The sequence below is a fragment of the Bombina bombina genome, chromosome 4, assembly GCF_027579735.1.
Source record: "Bombina bombina isolate aBomBom1 chromosome 4, aBomBom1.pri, whole genome shotgun sequence".
Classification (NCBI taxonomy): Eukaryota; Metazoa; Chordata; class Amphibia; order Anura; family Bombinatoridae; genus Bombina; species Bombina bombina.
The window spans coordinates 1169335086-1169346459 of NC_069502.1; the positions used below are offsets into that span (position 1 = coordinate 1169335086).

Here is an 11374-nt window from a genome sequence, read left to right on the forward strand (position 1 = left end):
CTCCCCAAAAAACAAGCTTAATGTCACTCATTTGCCTTGTGGGAAACCAAATACCGTGAAACTTCTAGGATAGGTTTGGAAAGTGAAAAACCGAGTTTGTGCCAAGTTTCAAGGCAATTGATCGATGTTTAGGTGAATTTTGGTACATTAAACTCTTTTTACATTAAGCTGCTCACATTAAATGTTTTAGGATTGTAAACAAATAGTTAAATGTGAATAACTTTTGGTATGTTTTATCAAATGTCCTGAAATTTTCAGAATATGTTTGAAAAGACAGATTAATGTATTGTGGTAAGTTTGGGGAAAATTGGTTAACATTTAAGTTTAATTTTATACGTTAAGTCAAGATTGTAAAAGGCTAAAAAAAAAGCTAAAAAAAAAAGGGAAGCAATGGGCTTAGGAACAGCAATCTTAGAGGTACTAAAATATACTAATATAACAATGTTGGTTATGCAAATATGTTATTTATCTTTTTAAACCATAAAAAAAAGATTAATTAAGATACTACTTCTCATTTCTAAAGTGATAAGAAACAAGATACATAATGAGTCTTGCTTTACGAAACTATTGTGTGGTTATTATAATATATCGGTGTGTGGCTAAAAGTGGTGTTGGGTGGTCCATTGAATGAATCAATACGGATCATGGGAGGGGCAAGTAGTCCATGGGCAGGGTGGTTACTCAGTGAGTGCAGGGCTGGGTGGTTTGTCAGGGATTACAGGGCTGGGTGGTTGGTCAGTGAGTGCAGAGCTGGGTGGTTGGTTAGTGAGTACAGGGCTGGGTGGTTGGTCAGTGAGTACAGGGCTGGGTTGCTGGTCAGTGAGTGCAAGGCTGGGTGGTTGGTCAGTGAGTACAGGGCTGGGTGGTTGGTCAGTGAGTACAGGGCTGGGTGGTTGGTCAGTGAGTGCAGGGCTAGGTGGTTGGTCAGTGAGTACAGGGCTGGGTGGTTGGTCAGTGAGTACAGGGCTGGGTGGTTGGTCAGTGAGTACAGGGCTGAGTGGTTGGTCAGTGTGTGTAGGGCTGGGTGGTTGGTCAGTGAGTACAGGGCTGGGTGGTTGGTCAGTGTTTGCAGGGCTTGGTGGTTGTTCAGTGAGTGCAGGGCTGGGTGGTTGTTCAGTGATAGCAGGGCTGGGTGGTTGGTCAGTGATTACATGGCTGGGTGGTTGGTCAGTGAGTGCAGGGCTGTGTGGTTGGTCATTGTGTGCAGGGCTGGGTTGTTGGTCAGTGAGTGCAGGGCTGGGTGGTTGGTCAGTGAGTGCAGGGCTGGGTGGTTGGTCAGTGTGTGTAGGGCTGGGTGGTTGGTCAGCCAGTACAGGGCTGGGTGGTTGGTCAGTGTTTGCAGGGCTGGGTGGTTGTTCAGTGAGTACAGGGCTGGGTGGTTGGTCAGTGAGTACAGGGTTGGGTGGTTGGTCAGTGTTTGCAGGGCTTGGTGGTTGTTCAGTGAGTGCAGGGCTGGGTGGTTGTTCAGTGAGAGCAGGGCTGGGTGGTTGGTCAGTGATTACATGGCTGGGTGGTTGGTCAGTGAGTGCAGGGCTGGGTGCTTGGTCAGTGTGTGCAGGGCTGGGTTGTTGGTCAGTGAGTGCAGGGCTGGGTGGTTGGTCAGTGAGAACAGGGCTGGGTGGTTGGTCAGTGTGTGTAGGGCTGGGTGGTTGGTCAGTGAGTACAGGGCTGGGTGGTTGGTCAGTGATTGCAGGGCTGGGTGGTTGTTCAGTGAGTGAAGGGCTGGGTGGTTGGTCAGTGAGTACAGGGTTGGGTCATTGGTCAGTGAGTGCAGGGCTGTGTGGTTGGTCAGTGTGTGCAGGGTTGGGTGGTTACTCAGTGAGTGCAGGGCTGGTTGGTTTGTCAGTGAGTGCAGTGCTGGGTGGTTGGTCAGTGAGTGCAGGGCTGGGTGGTTGGTCAGTGAGTACAGTGCTGGGTGGTTGGTCAGTGAGTGCAGCGCTGGGTGGTTGGTCAGTGAGTGCAGGGCTGGGTAGTTTGTCAGTGAGTACAGGGCTGGGTGGTTGGTCAGTGAGTGCAGGGCTGGGTTCTTGGTCAGTGAGTGCAGGGCTGGGTGGTTGGTTGGTCAGTGAGTACAGGGCTGGGTGGTTGGTCAGTGAGTGCAGTGCTGGGTGGTTGGTCAGTGAGTGCAGGGCTGGGTGGTTGGTCAGTGAGTACAGGGCTGGGTTGCTGGTCAGTGAGTGCAAGGCTGGGTGATTGGTCTGTGAGTGCAGGGCTGGGTGATTGGCCTGTGAGTACAGGGCTGGATGGTTGGTCAGTGAGTGCAGGGCTGGGTGATTGGTCAGTGAGTGCGGGGCTGGATGGTTGGGCAGTGAGTGCAGGGCTGGGTGATTGGTCTCTGAGTACAGGGCTGGGTGGTTGGTCAGTGAGTGCAGGGCTGGATGGTTGGTCAGTAAGTACAGGGCTGGGTGGTTGGTCAGTGAGTACAGGGCTGGGTGGTTGGTCAGTGAGTGCAGGGCTGGGTGGTTGGTCAGTGAGTGCAGGGCTGGGTAGTTGGTCAGTGAGTGCAGGGCTGGGTGGTTGTTCAGTGAGTGCAGGGCTGGGTGGTTAGTCAGTGAGTACAGGGGCACAGAACCAAGCTTCCAAACCTGGGAAAACCAGCAAAATGCAGAACTGCTAAATTGTAATCTGCTAGAAATTTACCATGTAAAGATGACCACAACTTATGTGCTTTTATAATTCAATTTCAATCATACAGAGACTTCAAACAATGCATATGAATGATCAGGTTGTCATAGGTTGATATCCATTCAGAATAGTCCTTTATTCCATGCAGATGTCTTTCTCCAGCCTCACCAGCTTTGTATGACTCTCTTGCCTCTTTATTTCATACAGATGTCTCTAGCCTCACCAGCTTTGTAGGACTATCCTACGTCTTTATTTCATGCAGATGTCTCTAGCCTCACCAGCTTTGTAGGACTCTCCTGCCTCTTTATTTCATGCCGATGTCTCTAGCCTCACCAGCTTTGTAGGACTATCCTACCTCTTTATTTCATGCAGATGTCTCTAGCCTCACCAGATTTGTAGGACTATCCTACCTCTTTATTCCATGCAGATGTCTCTCTCCAACCTCACCAGCTTTGTAGGACTCTCTTGCCTCTTTATTTCATGCAGATGTCTCTAGCCTCACCAGCTTTGTAGGACTATCCTACCTCTTTATTTCATGCAGATGTCTCTAGCCTCACCATCTTTGTAGGACTCTCCTGCCTCTTTATTTCATGCAGATGTCTCTAGCCTCACCAGCTTTGCAGGACTCTCCTGCCTCTTTATTTCATGCAGATGTCTCTAGCCTCACCAGCTTTGCAGGACTCTCCTGCCTCTTTATTTCATGCAGAGGTCTCTAGCCTCACCAGCTTTGCAGGACTCTCCTGCCTCTTTATTTCATGCAGATGTCTCTAGCCTCACCAGCTTTGCAGGACTCTCCTGCCTCTTTATTTCATGCAGAGGTCTCTAGCCTCATCAGCTTTGTAGGACTCTCCTGCCTCTTTATTTCATGCAGATGTCTCTAGCCTCACCAGCTTTGCAGGACTATCCTACTTCTTTATTTCATGCAGCTAATTCACTAAAACCACTCTCATCTCTCTCCTTTAGTGAATGATCTATGAAGTATAATATAGAAACTGATAAGAATTGTTAGTAATGCTACTGTATCTGAAGAGGCTGGAGAAACCTCTGAATTTAAGCCAGTTTCTTATAAATGCTGCAGCACCAGTATAGAGTGTCAAATCAAAGTGATAATTTTTTATGTCAACATTTTCAGATGCAGACATTAATCTTTACACTTCCTAGGCTAAACTCTTGTCTCCAGTCACATTAGTGGCACTTGGCATGTTTAGTGCAGAAGGCAATAAATATGTATACATATAAACACCTGATAATGTGCACTCAGTTTAATCAGTGATTGTAGTCCATCTCATGTCCTTGGCAAGTACCCTCTGAATAAAGTGCACATCCCCTCCATGGGAAGCTATTCAGTCTAAGCAGTTGATGATATAAACTTTTTCTTGCCAACTCTTACAGGGCTGCCCCAGTGGAATAATCGTAAAAAAGGGGCAGTCCCTGCGAGTGGCGAGATGGTTCCTATTAAAAGTAATGGAGCTTGCTGGATAGGGACACTTTGCTCCTTAAAACAAAGTTAGCAGGGAGCAGGGGGCACACTTTAAAAATTAAATCCTGCAGCCAATATAAATCGCATGATGCTGCTGTCTGCGTTTAACATCTTACATTTGCCTATATTTTTGTGTGCATTTGTTTTTCTATTAGGGTATTAAGTATTTGGACAGTTTTGAGAAAAGCTTGCCACTAGTGATGTCGCGAATTGTTCGCCAGCGAATAGTTCCCGCCGAACATAGCATGTTTGCGTTCGCCACGAATGGCGAACATATGCGATGTTCGGTCCGCCCCCTATTCATCATCATTGAGTAAACTTTGACCCTGTACCTCACAGTCAGCAGACACACTCCAGCCAATCAGCAGCAGACCCTCCCTCCCTCCCAGACCCTTCCACCTCCTGGACAGCATCCATTTTAGATTCATTTGGAAGCTGCATTCTTAGTGAGAGGAGGGACAGTGTAGCTGCTGCTGATTTAATAGGGAAATCAATAGCTAGGCTAGTGTATTCAGTGTCCACTACAGTCCTGAAGGACTCATCTGATCTCTGCTGTAAGGACAGCACCCCAAAAAGCCCTTTTTAGGGCTAGAACATCAGTCATCTGCTTTTTTTTTTCCCTGTGTAATCTAATTGCAGTTGCCTGCCTGCCAGCATGTGTGTCAGGCTCACAGCGTATACTGTGCCCACTTGCCCAGTGCCACCACTCATATCTGGTGTAACAGTAGTGTACATTTAAAAAAAAAAAACTTTTTTGACTGTGAAATAATAGCAGTCAGTTTCCTTCACACGTGTGCGTTTCAGGGACTGCCAGGGCACAGTGTCAGACCAGTGCAACTCATATCTGGTGTAACAGTAGTGTACATTAACCCCTTAATGACCACAGCACTTTTCCATTTTCTGTCCGTTTGGGACCAGGGCTATTTTTACATTTTTGCGGTGTTTGTGTTTAGCTGTAATTTTCCTCTTACTCGTTTACTGTACCCACACATATTATATACCGTTTTTCTCGCCATTAAATTGACTTTCTAAAGGTACCATTATTTTCATCATATCCTATAATTTACTATAAGAAAATTATAAAATATGAGGAAAAAATGAAAAAAAAAACACACACTTTTTCTAACTTTGACCCCCAAAATCTGTTACTCATCTACAACCACCAAAAAACACCCATGCTAAATAGTTTCTAAATTTTGTCCTGAGTTTAGAAATACCCAATGTTTACATGTTCTTTGCTTTTTTTGCAAGTTATAGGGCCATAAATACAAGTAGCACTTTACTGTTTTCAAACGATTTTTTTTCAAAATTAGCGCTAGTTACATTGGAACACTGATATCTGTCAGGAATCCCTGAATAGCTATTGACATGTATATATTTTTTTAGAAGACATCCCAAAGTATTGAAATAGGCCCATTTTGGTATATTTCATGCCACCATTTCACCACCAAATGCGATCAAATAAAAGAAATTGTTCACTTTTTCACAAATTTTTTCACAAACTTTAGGTTTCTCACTGAAATTATTTACAAATAGCTTGTGCAATTATGGCATAAATGGTTGTACATTTTTCTCTGGGATTCCCTTTGTTCAGAAATAGCAGACATATATGGCTTTGATGTTGCTTTTTGATAATTAGAAGGCCGCTAAATGCCACTGCGCACCACACGTGTATTATGTCCAGCAGTGAAGGGGTTAATTAGGGAGCATGTAGGGAGCTTTTTGTGGTAATTTTAGCTTTAGTGTAGTGTAGTAGACAACCCAAAGTATTGATCTAGGCCCATCTTGGTATATTTCATGCCACCATTTCACCGCCAAATGCGATCAAATAAAAAAAAACATTACATTTTTCCAAATTTTAGGTTTCTCACTGAAATCATTTGCAATTATGGCACAAATGGTTGTAAATGCTTCTCTGGGATCCCCTTTTTTCAGAAATAGCAGACATATATGGCTTTGACATTGCTTTTTGGTAATTAGAAGGCCGCTAAATGCCGCTGCGCACCACACGTGTATTATGCTCAGCAGTGCAGGGGTTAATTAGGGAGCTTGTAGGGTTAATTTTAGCTTTAGTGTAGTGAAGTAGACAACCCCAAGTATTGATCTAGGCCCATTTTGGTATATTTCATGCTACCATTTCACCGCCAAATGCGATCAAATTAAAAAAAATAGTCAACTTTTTCACAAACTTTAGGTTTCTCACTGAAATTATTTACAACCAGCTTGTGCAATTATGGCACAAATGGTTGTAAATGCTTCTCTGGGATCCTCTTTGTTCAGAAATAGCAGACATATATGGCTTTGGCGTTGCTTTTTGGTAGTTAGAAGGCCACTAAATGCAACTGCGCACAACACATGAATTATGCCCAGCAGTGAAGGGGTTAATTTTAGCTTTAGTGTAGAGATCAGCTTCCCACCGGACACATCAGACCCCCTGATCCCTCCCAAAGAGCTCTCTTCCCTCCCCCACCCCACAATTGTCCCCGCCATCTTAAGTACTGCCAGTACTAAAATAAAAGTTTTTTTTTATATATATTTTTTTAAGCATATTTACATACGCTGTTGTGTAAGATACCCCCTTAGCCCCCAACCTCCCTGATCCCCCCCAAAACCGCTTCCTAATCCTCCCCCTCGGCCTTATTGGGGGCCATATTGGGTACTGGCAGCTGTCTGCCAGTACCCAGTTTGCAAATAAAATGTTTTTTTTATTTTTATTTCATTTTTCTGTAGTGTAGCTTCCCCCCCCAAGACCAATCCCCCACCCGCTCCCAGATAACTTAGATTTCCAAGTACTAAATATTTTGCACCCCTTTCTTCCACTTATAAAAACATTTTTTTCTGTAGTTTAGCGGTTCCCACCCGCTCCCTCCCCGTGCACGCGCCCGCCTCCTCCCGTGCACGCGCGGACGCCTCCGGCAATCCCACCCCCGATCCCACCCCCCTCTCTGACAAGGACCAAATCGATGGCCACCCACCCGCCTTCCACTTCAGCTCCCACCCACCAACGAATGCGGCCATTGATGCCCGGTGCAGAGAGGGCCACAGAGTGGCTCTCTCTGCACCGGAGGGGTAAAATTTGTTATTGCAGGATGCCTCGATATCGTACGTCCTCGGTCATTAAGGGGTTAAAAAAAAATAGAAATTTGACTGTGAAATAATAGCAGTCAATTTCCTTCACACGTGTGCGTTTCAGGGCCTGCCAGGGCACAGTGTCACACCAGTGCAACCTATATCTGGTGTAACAGTAGTGTACATTTAAAAAAAAAAAAACACTTTTTGACTGTGAAATAATAGCAGTCAGTTTCCTTCACACGTGTGCGTTTCAGGGCCTGCCAGGGCACAGTGTCACACCAGTGCAACTCATATCTGGTGTAACAGTAGTGTTCATTAAAAAAAAAAAATAGAAATTTGACTGTGAAATAATAGCAGTCAGTTTCCTTCACACGTGTGCGTTTCAGGGCCTGCCAGGGCACAGTGTCACACCAGTGCAACTCATATCTGGTGTAACAGTAGTGTACATTTAAAAAAAATATACAATTTTGACTGTAATAGATTGAATAGCAGTTAGTTGTCTGCAAGCGTGTGTGTCAGGCCTACAGCGTCTACTCTGCCAACTTTTGCCAGTGCACAGTGCCACTCATATCTGTTGTCACAGTAGCTTGCACGCATAGTACCACTAATCGAAAAAAAATGACAGGCAGAGGCAGGCCACCCCGCAGGGGCCGTCGTGGTCGTGGTGCTGTGATTCCCTTTGGCCCTAGAATAATGCCCAGTGTTCAGAGGCCACGTACCCTGAACTCGAAAAGTTCTGAGGACATAGTTGACTGGCTAACACAGGACACCCAATCTTCTACAGCTTCCGCTCGGAACCTTGACGCACCATCCTCCTCCAGCTTAGCTTGGGGCACCTCTCAAGTTACCACTCGCCGCCTGCCGCCACCACCAACACTAGCACCACAGCCGCTTCACTTGATGTGTCAGAGGAGTTATTTACACATCAGTTGGAAGAAATGAGTGATGCGCAACCATTATTGCCAGAGGATGTAGATAACAGGGATATGTCTCAGTCAGGCAGCATTACACACATGGACGTACGGTGTGATGATGATGATGTTGTACCCACTGCTGCTTCCTTTGCTGAGTTGTCAGATACAAGTGAAGTGGTTGAAGATGATGATCCGTCCATGGATGTCATGTGGGTGCCTGCTAGAAGAGAAGAAGAACAGGGGGAAAATTCAGATGGGGAGACAGAGAGGAGGAGGAGACAAGTTGGAAGCAGAGGGAGGTCGTCGCAAGGAGCTAGTGGCACAGTCAGACCGCATGCATCGGCACCCGGGGTCAGCCAGACAGCACGCCAATCAACGCATGCTGTTGCCACCACCAGAATGCCGTCATTGCAGAGCTCAGGTCCAACCTTGTGCAAATGGGGAGTTTGCGGTTGTGCAAATGGACTGTTTGCGGTTGTGCAAATGGACTGTTTGCGGTTGTTTGCGGTGCGTTAAACGGGGAGTTTGGTCTGTCACTGTGAAGCTGGCGTAACCCTTACACTACCTGATCGATACAACATCATACCTGATGTTTTAAAGCACGTTATTCCAAACAATTTAGGAATGTTAGGTGATTTATGCCCTTTATGGATTAAAACCAGACTCTGCATCAACTATGTAATTTTCCATGGGAGTTTTGCCATGGATCCCCTCCGGCATGCCACAGTCCAGATGTTAGTCCCCTTGAAACAACTTTTCCATCACTATTGTGGCCAGAAAGAGTCCCTGTGGGTTTTAAAATTCGCCTGCCTATTGAAGTCTATGGCAGAATTTTAGGTTCGCGACATCACTACTTGCCACGTTTAATTTGGCAACAAAAAACGGTGAGATCTGCAGTCCGAAAATCTTTATAGAATTACGCTGGGATTAGAGAGACATTTTCAGATACGCCCATGGAACGCCTATATTCAGACCATTTTACAAAAAACAATTACACTTTCCATTTTTTTATGACATATCTCTGTGTGATTTCTGCACATCCAGTGTACTAAAATTACGATTTGCGCTGTGCATATTTAATACAATTTATTCCTGTGTCAATTACATACACATTTTATATTTTTGTTAAAATACGATTTTTGGTGAAGAATTTTGTTACGATTTTTGATGCACCTTAACAATACAATTTTTCCCTGCTTATTTTGTGTGTGAATGGTTCAAACAGTTGTTTTGTATGATGTTTAACATACAAATTTTATTGTGACTTTTCATATGAAAATGCAGTCTACGCCCCTTAGCGAGACACCCTGTTTTCAGGGTAAAAAGTGGCTATAGATAATTCCACAAGGGAAATAGCAGGACTGGCGAGCATTCTTTAAAAATCTCGCCAGCCCAGAGAGCTTTTAATCATCGAGCCCTAAGTGCAAAATCCACTAGATATTTATTAACCACAAATTTAATCTCAGCTGTCACTCACTAACAGGCAACATTGCTAAATAAATAAAATGTAAGATTTATATACAGCATATCTACTAGCCAAAATATAAATGATTTGCCACTAGGGTTGCACGCAATTTGCATTTCATTAGTATTTTTAAGATTTAGGTTAAAGAGCCATTAAAAGCAGCATTTACATGTTTAAAAAAAAGAAAGAAAGAAAGAAAAGAAATTCAGAAAAAGTTAAAGCTGTTTACATTTAATATGGATCAAACAATGCTGTATTGGTTTAGTGTTTCCTGCTAATGTTTTAGTTTTTTAGTTATGCTTTATAATTATATATGACAAAAATAATAGAGAGAGCTTAATTTTTTTATATCTAATCATAAAATGTATTAAATTATAGATATATTATCTTAATAAATCCACGTTATCATATTGGTAATAGTATAATAATGGCCATAATTATTTATTCTAATTTGCAAAGTCTGTAGTTTTCCCAAAAAAATAGATGGGAGACCACATTTTTTTTTTGCTAAGACAATCTGACTCAAAAGTGAACATGAATCGTAACTGCAGAATATAGAAGTGGAAGGATTCAGTAATCATATATATATATATAAAAAAATATTTAAACAGCGACATCTAGTGGTCAACTGGTTATAGGCAGCCTTTATTTAGGAAAAAAGTTGATGAAATAATCTTAAATTTTGGGTGTATTGAAAGAGTGGCACCTTTTGACATGTCCTTAAAGTGCATAGACTGTTAAAAATATTTAAAGAAGCATATATTATAAAATAAATTTGATTACTGTGTTTTTTTATGTTATCTCTTTTTAAATTGTGTCTGACATTGTATTATAATTAAACAAAAGACTAAATAATAATTCCCCTGACATTCAAAAGCAACTTGCCATAAACAATCTCCAGAAGAACAGCATTAAAATGGTGTAGGTGAAAATATTTCCTCCCTTTCCCTGTCCCTTGCTGCCAAGCCACGCCCCAGACTGTCTAATCATGCACAATTACCCAAACTCTGACAACAGAACAACTGGGGCTCATTTCACTAGCCCCTTACTAATTGTCCTGCCTTCTGGTGCCCCCAAAATTTAAGGTCTATAAATACCACTGCCTACAAAGTCTTGCGCTGCTTCAGTATAATTTGAGAATAAACTTTTAGACAGCAGAATTTTCTTTTAGTTAGTCCAGTCCTTATATGTTTATCCTGCTTTAACTGTCTCTAATACTCTAATTGCCTGGAGTGTGACAACCACATAACTCTTCCAATGTGCCATATTAATACAATAACTATACCTGCTTAAAAGAAAACAAATGATACAGACACCTACTTCACTGTTGCTATTACATGCTATGAAATCCAGTAGCCCCCTACCCACATCAAACCTTGCAAACTCTCAAGAACCTAATTATCCAATTGACTCATATTTCTTGGTAAACAATGACTTTAATAATCTCACAATTAATTAATTAATTGCATCCTAGTCAGGCCATACTCTGCAGTTGAGAGATGTCTCCATCAAACCAAAAGAGACCATAACCCTGAATGGGACATAATAGGTCAAATTAAAGGGAACACTTATTTTGTCTCTGAAAAACTCCTTGGTTAAACAAAGTATATCCATGGTGCTCAGGCACGGAGACTTCAAAAAGCCATATTTGAGTATAAGAGAAATACTATAAGAGACATAACCAGGATAATCGATATTACGATAATGATAGGACCAATGATAGGACTACGAATCTAAGAGGGGCACACTCACCACATAGGAGAAGAGAGATTAAGGAAGATAGATGGGAGAATAACTATAACAGAACCCCATACAATA

General features: G+C 43.0%; 1 protein-coding gene across 1 annotated transcript; it reads right to left on the bottom strand.

Annotated features, from left to right (window-relative positions):
* Positions 1 to 677: 677 nt before the first annotated feature.
* LOC128658265 (uncharacterized) lies at positions 678 to 11170 on the bottom strand. The gene is made up of 3 exons (XM_053712801.1): positions 11042 to 11170; positions 1816 to 2585; positions 678 to 1722 (listed from the first exon to the last, which is right to left on the bottom strand). Exons 1-3 carry the CDS (start codon positions 11168 to 11170, stop codon positions 678 to 680), a joined length of 1944 nt encoding a protein of 647 aa, XP_053568776.1.
* Between the last annotated feature and the right edge of the window lie 204 nt (positions 11171 to 11374).